A 13600-nucleotide genomic window follows, 5' to 3' on the forward strand; every position below is an offset into this window, starting at 1 on the left:
TATTTCCTTGGCTCTCTTGTAGAGTGTGTCCATTGTTTTCAGTGCCATGATTTACTTGACGAGCAGATTCAATGCATAAGCAGCACAGCCAATGGGTGTGATGTGAGGGTAGGACTCCTCACCCCGAATAGAAGTAGAGGGACTTTTGTCAGAGGTTGCTTGTTGTGAGCGCTGAGGGAACTTTATGCACTTAGCCAGATGATTCTGCATCTTTATTGCATTCTTCACATATGATTTGGCACAGTCTTTGCAAACGTACACAGCTTTCTCTTCTACATTAGCTGCAGTGATGTCTCCACACATCAGATAGTACTCGTGGCATTTTCCTCTGAAGATTAGAAAGAAAAAAAATACAATTCCATGTACAGATAAATAGTTAAGCAGTTAGATTAAACAACTCCTTTGTCAGATGCATGTTTTAAAATGAAATATGTATGGAAACAGGTGAATTAACACTCCTCAGTTAGCAAGCTAAAACCCACATGGTAGCAAAAACTAACTAGCAGAAATTAACAAGTTATAAATGATTTAAACACACTTTGCTCAAGGCTACTATTTACTAGTTAACAAAAAATTATGTATGTCGTATAAAATATATTCACCCCACCCAGTATTGTAATCAAAACTTACCAGAAAGCATGTAGTCCTTGGCTCACACAGTGTAGTAGTGTGGGCTCTATAGCATCTCATTAGCATGCAAGATCTTGAGAATCAGCTGCACATGTGATGGAATAATGCACTGTGCATAGGAGGAGGAAAGGTTATTTGAGGGAGGAAGTCGGGCCTACGAGGAGGAGTCTTGGTTAGACGGGGGAGCAGTGTAGTTTTTTGACCGCACTTACTCACATGATATCTTGAATTGACTGCACACAATAGCCTTAATTTATTGCACTATTAGAATTAGAGGAATTATAAACATTTTATATTAGAAAGTCTGTACGTTTTATATGCTTCAACGAAGAAGCATCCTTTTGTTTGTCAACTTGCAATCCGAAGTGCCATACTGCCATCTCTACGGACGTGCATTAAAGCCTGTTGTGAGTGTGTCTTTGAAATAGCACCTCTCTCTCCAGGGCAGTGGTCATGTTTATTGGATGGAATAGAGAAAATATGCCATTACAAATACTTTTAGTAAAATTATTTCCTTAACTTACAATCTGTAGACACAATGCGATTAGACAGGTTCAGACCGTATGTGAAAAATCTAAACACAGTTAAAATATATATCTCACATGGAAATCATAAGAGGGAGGTTTGCGGAGATGGGTGGGATGGATTGAGACTTGAGGGGTGGGTTTAAAAGCTCATGTTCCATAATAGTTATGACTGAAAATAAGATTAATGTATAAATTGGAATATATCAAAATATCAAGTTACTTTATTCTTGCTATGTAACTGCTGTAAATAATAATAATGAAATGCCATGTATTTAAAACGTGTGTAGAATGTACTGTACATGTAACAACAAAAGAAAAAGCTGTAAAAACATTTATTTTTGTCCTCTGAAGAGGGTGGTGGATGGGCCCCCAAAATAAAAAAAAATCCAGTTGAGTGAAGGTGCTTTAGTTCACATTATATCACATGCTTTTGTTCACACTGTGTAAAGAATTTTAGTTTCCATAGTATTACAACCTTTAGTGAGAGTGGAGTAAAAAGGATAGTTTAAAATGACAAGGTGACCTTGCTGTGCCAACACTTATACCACAGAGTAAACCCCCTCTGCCGTAACCATGTGATGGGCTAATGGTGGTTGCTGTAGAATCAATTTCTTCAACTATGTATGAAGCAAATGTGGTGTGCCAGTTAGGGCATAGGAAGTATAATGAGGTTTTTATGTAATGTTGGGGAGCTTGCTACTGCAGTCTGTTTTTAAATGGATCACTGGTTTATGAAAAAATAACAATATTCAGTGTCACTTTATGAGTTGTACACTGCTAGGAAAAAAATATTAATATTGACAGAATTCACATTTTCTCAGTCCATTCATTCCTATTCCATTAAATAATTCATCAAGATCCAATACCCACGTAGCAATATAACACTTTGGAAAGCAATCCCATTTTGGATCCATTCTCATATACTTTCATTATGTCAAACGCGAAACAGAAATTCCATTCTGTCCTTTGGGTTAAATGGAATGTTGCTGCTTGCTCAGCTTGTTTTGCTTTGTTGCTTCTCCCCTCTTGTCATTTCCTATTTGCTCCACAGCGAGAAAAAATCGGATTAAAAACACAATCACCATGGCGCTGGGCCCTGTGCCTTCTAATCAAAACATAATGGGAGTTTAACATGCATTATCTCAGAGTGGAATTTAATGAGAGTTTAACAAGCCTTATCTCAGAGTGAATTTTAATAGCGGCTTCCAGAGGCATTTCGAAATAATGATCTCATCTGCATCTCATCCCAAGACAAAATCAGAGGAGACCAAGAACAATAACTCCAGGGGTGACAAGGGAAACATCTGCAGCTCACGTGGACGAGGCTTGTGTCTCAAAGTCATACTATCTGGTGCTGTTGTGTTCTGTCTGTCTGTCTTGAGGTGTCAGGGTTGCAGTTTCCATCTGGTGTTTGTTGCTTTAACTTTGTTTGGTTTTTAGTCTCTGTCTATTATTGTTTTGTCTGGTTCCACATTTTTGGGGAGTTTTTGTATTTTTTAGTTGGTCTGACATACAGTACCAGTCAAGTTTGGACACACCTACTCATTCCAGGGTTTTTCTTTATTTTACTATTTTCTATGTTGTAGAATAATAGTGAAGACATCACAACTGTGAAATAACACATATGGAATAATTTAGTAACCAAAAAAGTGTTAAACAAATCAAAATATATTTTATATTTGAGATTCTTCAAAGTAGCTACCCTTTGCCTTGATGACAGCTTTCCGCACACATGGCATTCTCTCAACCAGCTTCATGAGGTAGTCACCTGGAATGCATTTCAATTAACAGGCGTGCCTTGTTAAAAGTGAATTTCTTTCCTTCTTAATGCGAGCCAATCAGTTGTGTTGTGACAAGGTAGGGGTGATATACTGTACATATACACATTATGGCAAGAACAGCTCAAATAAGCAAGGAGAAATGGCAGTCCGTTACTTTAACACATGAAGGTCAGTTAATAAAGAACATTTCAAGAACTTTAAGTGTATTTTAGTGCAGTCGCTAAAACCATCAAGCGCTATGATGAAACTGGCTCTCCTGAGGACCGCCACAGGAACGGAAGACCCAGATTTACCTCTGCTCCATAGGATAAGTTCAGTAGAGTTAACTGCACCTCAGATTGCAGCCCAAATAAATGCTTCACAGAGTTCAAGAAACAGACAGATCTCAACATCAACTGTTCAGAGGATACTGCGTGAATCAGGCCTTCATGATCGAATTGCTGCAACCACTACTTAAGGACACCAATAAGAAGAAGACACTTGCTTGGGCCAAGAAACACGAGCAATGGACAGCAATGTGAGATTTTTGGTTCCAACCGCGTGTCTTTGTGAGACGCAGAGTGGTTCCCACCGTGAAGCATGGAGGAGGGGTGATGGTGTGGGGGTGCTTTGCTGTTGACACTGTTAGTGATTTTATTTTATTTTATTCAAGGCACACTTAACCATAGCTACCATAACATTCTGCAACGGTACGCCATTCCATCTGGTTTGCGCTTAGTGGGACTATAATTTGTTTTTCAACATGACAATGACCCAAAACACACCTCCAGGCTGTGTAAGGGCTATTTGACCAAGAAGGAGAGTGATGGAGTGCTGCATCAGATGACCTGGCCTCCAGGAGCAGGGGCAGGTTCAGTGGAGCAGGTTCAGAGCTTCAAGTTCCTTGGTGTTCACATCACCAGTACACTAATATGGTCCAAGCACACCAAGACAGTCGTGAAGAGGGCACGACAAAATCTATTCCCCCTCAGGAGACTGAAAAGATTTGGCATGGGTCCTCAGATCCTCAAAAGGTTCTACAGCTGCACCATCGAGGGCATCTTGACTGGTTGCATCACTGCCTGGTATGGCAACTGCTCGGCCTCTGACCACAAGGCACTACAGAGGGTAGTGCAAACGGCCCAGTACATCACTGGGGTCAAGCTTCCTGCCATCCAGGACTTCTATACCAGGCAGTGTCAGAGGAAGGCCCTAAAAATAGTCAAAGACTCCAGCCACCCTAGTCATAGACTGTTCTTTCTGCTACCTCATGGCAAGTGGTACCAGAGAGCCAAGTCTAGGTCCAAGAGGCTTCTAAACAGCTTCTACCCCCAAGTTACTAAATGATTCCATATGTGTTATTTCATAGTTTTGATGTCTTCACTATTATTCTACAAAGTAGAAAATAGTAGAAATTAAGAAAAACCCTTGAATGAGTAGGTGTGTCCAAACTTTTGACTGGCACTGTATACCCGTAATTAAATTAAGATGAATTAAACTTTCATTAATGGGTCACCTCTCAATCTTAAACAGGATTAAACCTCAGCTCAACAAGACTGTGTGGTGTATATTTGAGCGATATCTCTGTATAGAGAGTGATTAGAATGAAAACAAAAAGTATACTTCGTTCTCAGCAAAGATGTATTATCTGTGGAGAGGTCCATTCCACCTGCAGATCATATATGCTTTTACTAACTTTGAAATGTTTCTTACCAACATATTATTTTGTCCCTGCTGTCCACCTTGAAAATCATTTCTTAAAGACTGTGTGCTAGAGGTATTATTGTGTGACAAATAAAATGGAATCAAATCTACTGCAGATCATGCTCTTTCCAGAAGGACAAACCACAAACCCTAAGAAAACCATTATCCTTTGTTCTCCAGCCTCAAAGGTATCTGTTTCATTTCATCCGCTGGGCTCAATGTTTATTTGTTTATTCACACAGACAGATGCAGAGTTGCTTATCTCTCCTCTATCAGATCTCCCCCTTTAAAGGACACATGACTGGGTCGCTAAGGACTTCACACGGCAACAGCAGCCCTGGAGACCAGGAACGATAAGGTAAGCAGGACCCTTACAGGTCCCACTGGAGTTAGAGGCCATGACTGGAGAGAAACAAGACAAGGGGAAGGTAGGTAGTGATGAGAGGGTGAATCATTGTTGTTATGAAGAAGATGAGCTGTCACTGTCTTCTGCCGGTACACCGGTGTATATTCATGTGGTGTTGAGAAATGGAAACTCAAATGGAAACTTATGTTAATGTATTCTGTTTGAAGAACCAAATTTAAGGTTGTGGTTTGACACTCTGACACTGACTTTTTCCACATTTTGTTACGTTACAGCCTCATTAAATGGATTCAATTGTTTTTTCCCTCATCAATCTACACACAATACCCCATAATGACAAAGCATAAACAGGTTTTTAGAAAACGTTGCAAATTAAACATTTTAAATAACCTGAAACATCACATTTATATAAGTATTCAGACCCTTTACTCAGTACTTTGTTGAAGCACCTTTGGCAGCGATTACAGCCTCGAGTCTTCTTGGGTATGACGCTACAAGCTTGGTACACCTGTATTTGGGAAGTTTCTTCCATTCTGCTCTGCAGATCCTCAAGGTCTGTCAGGTTGGATGGGGTGCGTTGGTGCACAGCTATTTTCAGGTCTCTCCAGAGATGTTCAATCAGGTTCAAATCCGGGCTCTTGCTGCGCCAGTCAAGGACATTCAGAGATTTGTCCCGAAGCCAAACTCCTGCGTTGTCTTGGCTGTGTGCTTAGGGTCGTTGTCCTGTTGTAAGGTGAACCTTCGCCCCGGTCTGAGAACCTGAGCGCTCTGGAGCAGGTTTTCATCAAGGATCTCTCTGTACTTTGCTCCGTTCATCTTTCCCTCGATCCTGACTAGTCTCCATGTTCCTGTTTTTCATTTTTAGTAAATTAGCAAACATTTTTTTGCTTTGTCATTATGGGGCATTGATGAACGGAAAAAACTATTTAATCCATTTTAGAATAAAGCTGTAACGTAACAAAATGTGGAAAAAGTCAAGGGGTCTGAAAACTTTACGAATGCACCGTAGTAGGCGGGTCCATCAGATGTCTGAATGTGACAGATGTTTCCTTGATATGCTGTTGATGACACATACTGTATATGTAATTTGCAATCTCCACATGTGGTGACCTCGAGGAGCTCAGGGGGTGTGTTCGTGGTGTGCCCCACTTCCCTGTTCAGACGAAGGAAAGGACCACAATGGAAAAAGGGAAAAATAACTGATCATGCCCTTGTTTTTGTGCATGTGTCTGTTTGTGACTATGTATATTGTTCTTTCTCTCCACATTTAAAAAAATGATTTGTTGCACCAAACATAATTTGATTTGTTATCATCAAATCACTCAATGTAATAGCTCCCAGGAGCTCTTGTTTTCAGTGTCTGCCAGGACATTATGGTGGCTGATTTGGGTCTAATTTATTATGTCCTCTGTGCTGAAGTGACAGCTGTTGAGGGTTAGTCCTACACCACAAACCCTTAGCCTATGATTGAACCTATGATTATTCAAAATGGAAGCAAATTCCTCAACATGTGTAAATTGAAATGACATTAAAAAAACAATTGTACTGTACATTTCAGAACAGTGGACAAATGTTCCTATGCTGATCTGTTCAGTCAAATGAGCAGCTACATTCATAAAGTCCTAAAACCTTTGGTGTACATCAGTAATTAGGAGTGACAGTGATGTTATCACCTCAACTTGTCATCTGAGACCTGAGTGGTGACTTGAGTGATGTATGACACATGGCAAGCACTGTCACAGGGGAATACAGAAGTATTCAAATGTATTGGTCCATTCAACAGTGAACAGAGAAATTGACCAAATGATCAAATCTATTCCAGGCAATGTGAATACTGCAAGGAGAGAAAAAGACATGTTCTGCATCAGGGTATAAAGAGAGACTGAGACGGTGAGAGAGACACTGCCCAGTGCCCACTGTGTAGCTGTGAAGCAGAGCTGAGATATAGATTTATCCATCAATACTAGCATATTATATTTTTTAAGATTAGGTTTATTGCCATCTCATTGTCATGACAATTATATAACTTTATTGGTACAGTGCTGGGGGAGGGAGATTGTTAGCATGAAGATCACCAGGGGAGAGAAAGGGGGAAACTCCCTCATGTATTTTTAATCTCAACAGTATGACCTTTTCCACACATTCTTAGGACTCACACTCTCTCTGTCACACACACAGCACGCACACAAACCAATGAATGATAATTTGTGTACTTCAGCGACTAGACTTTAATGAGGTCAAAACAACCTTGGGCTGACAACTTTTGAACGGCAGTCAAACTTCACAGAGTACAACTAGGCCACAGATGTTTCATGACTGAGATTTCACATCATACTGTGTGTCTTACCGGCTTTATTTTTACTCTTTTGATTTCTGCTTTTTAAGATGTTCAAGCTTTGCCTGGAATATCTGAGGCTTTGAGCATTACGTTGGAATGTTGAAAAATGAAGAATCTCTCAGGTTAACGTTTGACTTTCATCGGCCCTCCGATGCTCTGAAGGTCTTAGAGCCGTGAGCAGTGAGACCACAGAGAACCTGCACAGGGTGGAAATAAAAGAGTTACACAAATAATGGGCAAACCCTTACCCAGCAAACTCTGTCCCAGGGTTATCACCACAGGCATACTGTATAATCACATTGGAGAAGAGTACAACCACAACTCAAAATGAAAACTTGTAAGAGAAGTAGCAAACATGCTGTCATTTTCCTTGTAATTTGAGCAGTTGCCTACTAGTGAATTAGCAACTGTTTTAAGCCTGGTTCTAAGAACAGAGGCTGTTGACTCTGTCATGTTCCTCTCTAGGTTTCTTCTATCTAAGGAGTTCTTCCTGGCCATTGCACTCTCGCTACTGTTTTGCTTGTACTTTGGGTTTAGGCTGTTTGTGACAACTTGTGATGTAAAGAGGGCCCAAAAAATTCAATTGATTGATTGTGACTTCTTGCAGTGTGAAATGGCCTAAATATCTTAAACTATAGTCATAACACAGTAAATGTTGAAGATTCAGGACATAGATGAGGGATTTACTGTAAACCAAAATACAGGCTGCAGATGCCCAACATACAGCACAGTCTAACCAATCCACAATCAACACCTGGGCATATGCTCATACATATTTATGTGCCCTTGGTCTAAAACCCCAGTAAAAAGCTCCTTATTAAAACAGGAAAACGTTAATACGTGTTCAGTTACAGCCCCAATGCGCCAACAGTGTTCTGAGTATCAGAGAAGATAGCGAGAAGGAGGACCTCATAAATCCCGCTGTGTAGATGTATGACTTAACACAGTGTGAATGAATTAGGCACGCATAAAACATCCCCTATGTAAACGCTTTGATTAAAGTGGTGCTGCTGCAGTGTCTACCTGCTCATCTGTGGTGGTCTTTCCCCATCTCATCTCATGAAGGAGCTCATTTGAGGGAGACCATGTTTCAGCTATATGGAAGCTAGGCTATTTGAGTTGTGTGCAACAAGACAGCCTCAACACCTGAGAGTCCCAGGTCAGAGTTGTCCTGGGTCAAATTAAGCCCCTCCTAGAATTGGCAGTAGTTCAGTGTACTTAGTTCACTGTCTTAGGACTTTTCTCATTTGGGCAAAAGTCCATCCTCCACCCTCTCGCCTTCGTCTCCTTCTCAAAACACATTAGATGAGAAAGCCAGAGGTTCCTCCCCTCTGACCTTCTCCTCCAATTGGTTTTGAGAAGGAGACGAGGATAGAGGAGAATGGGCGCCAGGAGTATGCATTTGAGATCTTGCCTTGTTCATGTTTTGGACTGCTATTTGCACTGTCCCAGGTCTTGTTTAGCCCAGTTAGGACTGGTCCTACTGCTCTGTCCTAGACCTGGTTGAGCCCTGTTGGGCCTGAGTCATTAGGACTGTTGCTAGACCCATAGACTTTGTTCTGACAGGCCATTGATTTCATGAGCAGCTGACAAACAGGCCTTTAGAGGGCCACATGGCTGAATGGGCACTGAGTGCTGCTGCCTTCCCACCAGTAATGAGCCACTTTACTGAATGAGCCTTAAGTGCATGTTTTTGTTGAGAAGAGCACACAGTCACACAGCCCTTCTATTCGGTCATGCTCCCAGGTATCAGAAACTGTCTCATCACTGTGTGTGTGTGCATACGAGTCATGTGCACTAATTAGAGCATAATGTATGAAACCATTTGGAAATATAGCTCCCTGTTGTATTATTCAGCTGGCATAATGTGGTCCTGGAACAGATGATCAAATCATGATGCACCCAAGGAACAGTAAGTTTGATCTTCTCACAACCATTAGGTTTCCCTCATCTGTATTCTTGAAGCATATGCATCTTTATCCATATACTTCAGGATCTGTGGTTTGCATCCACACAGAGTATATTCCTCATATTGATTTAAGCCTTCAGAACATCAGAGGTAAAAATCAGTGAGTCATCAACAGCCAATAAAAACCCTTATACCTTCACAAATCTTTATTGTGCATTTCATTAGAATCAGAATTGTTGTATTCAGCAGTGTTATGCATCTTCGACTACATTCAGAGGTATTCGAATCATGTTATATGTTTAGTGCAGGAATGATAAAGTACTTACATATTTAAAAAACAAAACAAATGACAGCCAATGTGTGCTTAACACTAAGCCACTAGAGCACTACAGTCTCTTATAAAACCTGTTAAGCTATCGATTAAATTGATTTGGTACTGGCACCAAAGCCATGGGGATAAGAGCACTTAAAAAGCATCACAAAAAAAACACACAAAACTGTTGTAACTGAAATCAAAATTCTGATGTCAAATCAATTGTTAAATGCATTGGTTTATTAAATACCTCAGAATTCTCACATTATGATTTTCTGAGCATAATTGTATTATTGGTACGATTTACAAAATGAACAGAGCTCTGTATTAAATTGTGCTCACAGCATCAGGCATAGAATATATTCCAGACTGATTGAATTGATTCCACATGTCGAGCACAATGATGCAGTGACCTCTGCATAGATTACTGAGGGAAACATATGCCAGTGGCTAACAGGGGATTGCATGTAATTGCCTTGATAGTTAATTACATGCAGTAAACAGGAACCGCAACACCAGTAAACAGGAAGAGGGAGAGTGAGGAAACATGCCAACAGAATGCATGCATAGTTAGAACATACAGCTAACTCCTGATAAATGCAATAGCATGTCTGATTGGGACTATCTTGAATGCATGCACCAAATCAGAGCATGCAGATTTACAAGCAAGTAAAATGGATATACAGGTATTTGAAATGGGATAGGTGAATTGCAATGCAGTTGAGAGCAGCAGTGGGCTTTACGGCTGGGTTATCTTGACTCCAGAACAGGGTGAATACAGTATGATGTCAAGACCATCTCTGCTGTGTCCAAACACTCCTTCACTGTCAGATTACCACATCCTGTTCTCCTCCTTTCTCCCTGATTACTGGGATGGGATTTACTCCTCCCCACGACTCAGAGATTACAGACCAAGACAAACAAGCTCAAAGACACAGCAGCATCCTCATAGATATGGCCAACAGTCAACACAGGGCGCAGCATAGAGTGAAGAGTCAGGGATCAGCCACAGTGGAGAGTCAGGGGAGAGAACAGCACAAAGATCAGTTATAGGATCGACCAATCCCAGAATTGACCCCCAACCACTTATGGAGATTTGTGCGGTTGAAGAAGTTTAAGCAATACCAGCCTACCATAACTATTACCATATTGCTTATACATAACACATCCAAACATGTGCCAAGGGGTATGGTTAGTGGTCTTTTTGAATTGGACAGCCTAGAGAACACTCACATTTAGTAATAGAAGGATCGTCTTAGGGCCCAGCCACAGTTAGTTGAGGAAGCACCAGAAGAAAGAACAGTCGTTGAATCAGCATATAAACCAAACAGAGGGAAGAGCAGAGGGAACAGTCCCAGAGTCAGAATACAGAGAGAGTGGGAGTGTCCTTGGGAGGAGTCTAACACACTGATTAATGACCCTGGAATGAGAAACACACACAGGCAGCCAGAGAGTTGGGCAATCAGTTCATCATGCTTTATATTTTGTGACCCTTACTACTGATGTGGCGATGGCTAGAGATCTGCACAGAACTCTCTCCTCTCCTCAATGTCTGCACCATTGCACAACACTGACAGAGACAATCCAACTCCCTCTCTGCTAAGGAGAGGGGGAGGGGGTTTGGACAGAGGGCACAGTATGTGACTGTGTGAGAGAGAGACAAAGCTATTGGGTTATTATTGCTATAAGGATTATGCAGATTTCCCTACATTTACAAGTTTAATGGAAGCAGGGTTTGACGCATACATAGACAATGCATGTACATATTTAGTGTGAGGTGCTCAGACAGTCAAACTGTGTTCAGGTGGGTCAGAGGGGTGTCTGGCTGGTGGTGGTCACTCCCCCAGCCCTTTGAAGGCCTGCAAGTGCTGGCTGTAGCGGAAGGAGGTGTCCCTGGCTGTTTCAAGCTGCTTCTCACACCACAGAATCAGAGCCTGGCGTAACAACTCCACATGAGTACTGTGGAACCTTGCTATCTGGAACACACACACGCCACTGAACTTTAGAATAAATAGAACAGAACATATATTTCAGTCAAGACTCAGCAGACAAAAAGCAACAGTCTGTTGTATAAGAGCAGCTGATAGGAGAGGTGAGAGTCCGAATGAAGTGAACATTGGAGGTGAAAGACAGCAGTCCAGTGGGCTGTATGTACCTCCTGTTTAGCCACTCCAGATACATGATCAAACTCCTTCTCAGCTGCCACCTTCAATTCGTCCATCTGAATCAGAAAGGAAAATACATCCCTCACACAGCGCAGAACATAACACAGTTTCAGAACTATTAGTCAATATGCAGTCAAGTCCTGATAAGTGAACATTGGAAAAATGGTAGAAAACTGTTTAATTGTATTGCAGTTCACCAGTACCAATTCAACTATATTTTTTACTGGGACATCTTTATGCAGGAATGACAGTCTCAAACCATATAAGCAGTTGGCTCTAGATGAGAGAGCACTACTGACACCTGCTTGACCTATGCGGAACAAGCAGTGCCTGATGTGTCTCCGTCTGTGTGAACAAAAACACTTACAGCAGCTTTCTTTACAGGCTTGGCCCGCTCTGCATTCCTGCTGGCTGTTTCTAGCTCCACAAGCTTACAGGTCCTCCTGTACAGCATCTCCTACAAAACACACTCAAATGGCTCAAAGATCAACCTTATTTATCCATAAAGATAATATTTAATAACTTTTCATTTATACATTTTTTATTTAACCTTTATTTAACAACTAGACAAGGCAGTTAAGAACAAATTCTTATTTACAATGACGGCTTACACCGGCCAAAACAGGACGACACTGGGCCAATCTATAGGACTCCCAATAATGGACGGTTGTGATACAGCCTGGATTTGAATTAGGGTATCTGTAGTGACGCCTCTAGCACTGAGATGCAGTGCCTTAGACTGCTGCACCACTCGGGAGACCTTTAATATCAACAATATGTGTTAAGAGTTTCCTGTGCAATTTGTTATGTCTATGACAGCTGAATGGGTTGAGGTTTTTCCACCATGACCTAATACAAACTGTGAGCACTAACAGTTACAACACTAATACCGAACAATGTTCTTGTTCACCAATAACTGAGCAGCTAACACTAAGGCAAGGAGTTTTTCCCAGTCAGGTCATGTAGACAGGAAAAACTCCTGGCCCTAGTAATGAAAGATGATGTCTGACCTTCTCTGCCTCTTGGCAACGAGACTCCAGATCCAGCCCCAGCCCCAGAGTGCTCAAGTTGTTCTCAGCAACACTCTCAAAGTTTCTCTGCACACAGAGAAAGAGACAAACATAATAGTAATGCATGTGTGGTAAATCAAGTGAAATAACCTCCCAGTCTTTTTTCCTTTGAATTTTTGTTGTTTGGTCAAATGTATATTTCCACAGGGTGAGGATGCCATTTTACCTTGATTGAATCTATGACCTCAGACAGCTTGACACATATCCTGCAAGATGAAATAGGGGAAAAGGTGAGTCCCTTTAAAAACAGCCCCCCATCTACAGTGGGGAGAACAAGTATTTGATACACTGCCGATTTTGCAGGTTTTCCTACTTACAAAGCATGTAGAGGACTGTAATTTTTATCATAGGTACACTTCAACTGTGAGAGACGGAATAAAAAATCCAGAAAATCACATTGTATGATTTTTAAGTAATTAATTTGCATTTTATTGCATGACATACAGTGCCTTGCGAAAGTATTCGGCCCCCTTGAACTTTGCGACCTTTTTCCACATTTCAGGCTTCAAACATAAAGATATAAAACAGTATTTTTTTGTGAAGAATCAACAACAAGTGGGACACAATCATGAAGTGGAACGACATTTATTGGATATTTCAAACTTTTTTAACAAATCAAAAACTGAAAAATTGGGCGTGCAAAATTATTCAGCCCCCTTAAGTTAATACTTTGTAGCGCCACCTTTTGCTGCGATTACAGCTGTAAGTCGCTTGGGGTATGTCTCTATCAGTTTTGCACATCGAGAGACTGAAATTTTTTCCCATTCCTCCTTGCAAAACAGCTCGAGCTCAGTGAGGTTGGATGGAGAGCATTTGTGAA

At 41.1% G+C, this 13600-nt stretch overlaps 1 protein-coding gene across 3 annotated transcripts in view; it reads right to left on the reverse strand.

Annotated features, from left to right (window-relative positions):
* Positions 1-9423: 9423 nt before the first annotated feature.
* Positions 9424-13600, reverse strand: part of si:dkey-28n18.9 (sorting nexin-6) — a 24954-nt gene continuing 20777 nt past the window's right edge. For all 3 annotated transcript variants that reach the window (XM_036983739.1, XM_036983740.1, XM_021610047.2), the window contains 5 exons: positions 12947-12986; positions 12721-12807; positions 12078-12167; positions 11701-11766; positions 9424-11521 (listed from right to left, as the gene is read on the reverse strand). In XM_036983739.1, the coding sequence (XP_036839634.1) occupies positions 11381-11521; positions 11701-11766; positions 12078-12167; positions 12721-12807; positions 12947-12986 (424 nt within the window). In that variant the 3' untranslated portion in view covers positions 9424-11380. The remainder of the gene's footprint in view (positions 11522-11700; positions 11767-12077; positions 12168-12720; positions 12808-12946; positions 12987-13600) is intronic.

Source organism: Oncorhynchus mykiss, chromosome 7, assembly GCF_013265735.2.
Source record: "Oncorhynchus mykiss isolate Arlee chromosome 7, USDA_OmykA_1.1, whole genome shotgun sequence".
Lineage (NCBI taxonomy): Eukaryota > Metazoa > Chordata > Actinopteri > Salmoniformes > Salmonidae > Oncorhynchus > Oncorhynchus mykiss.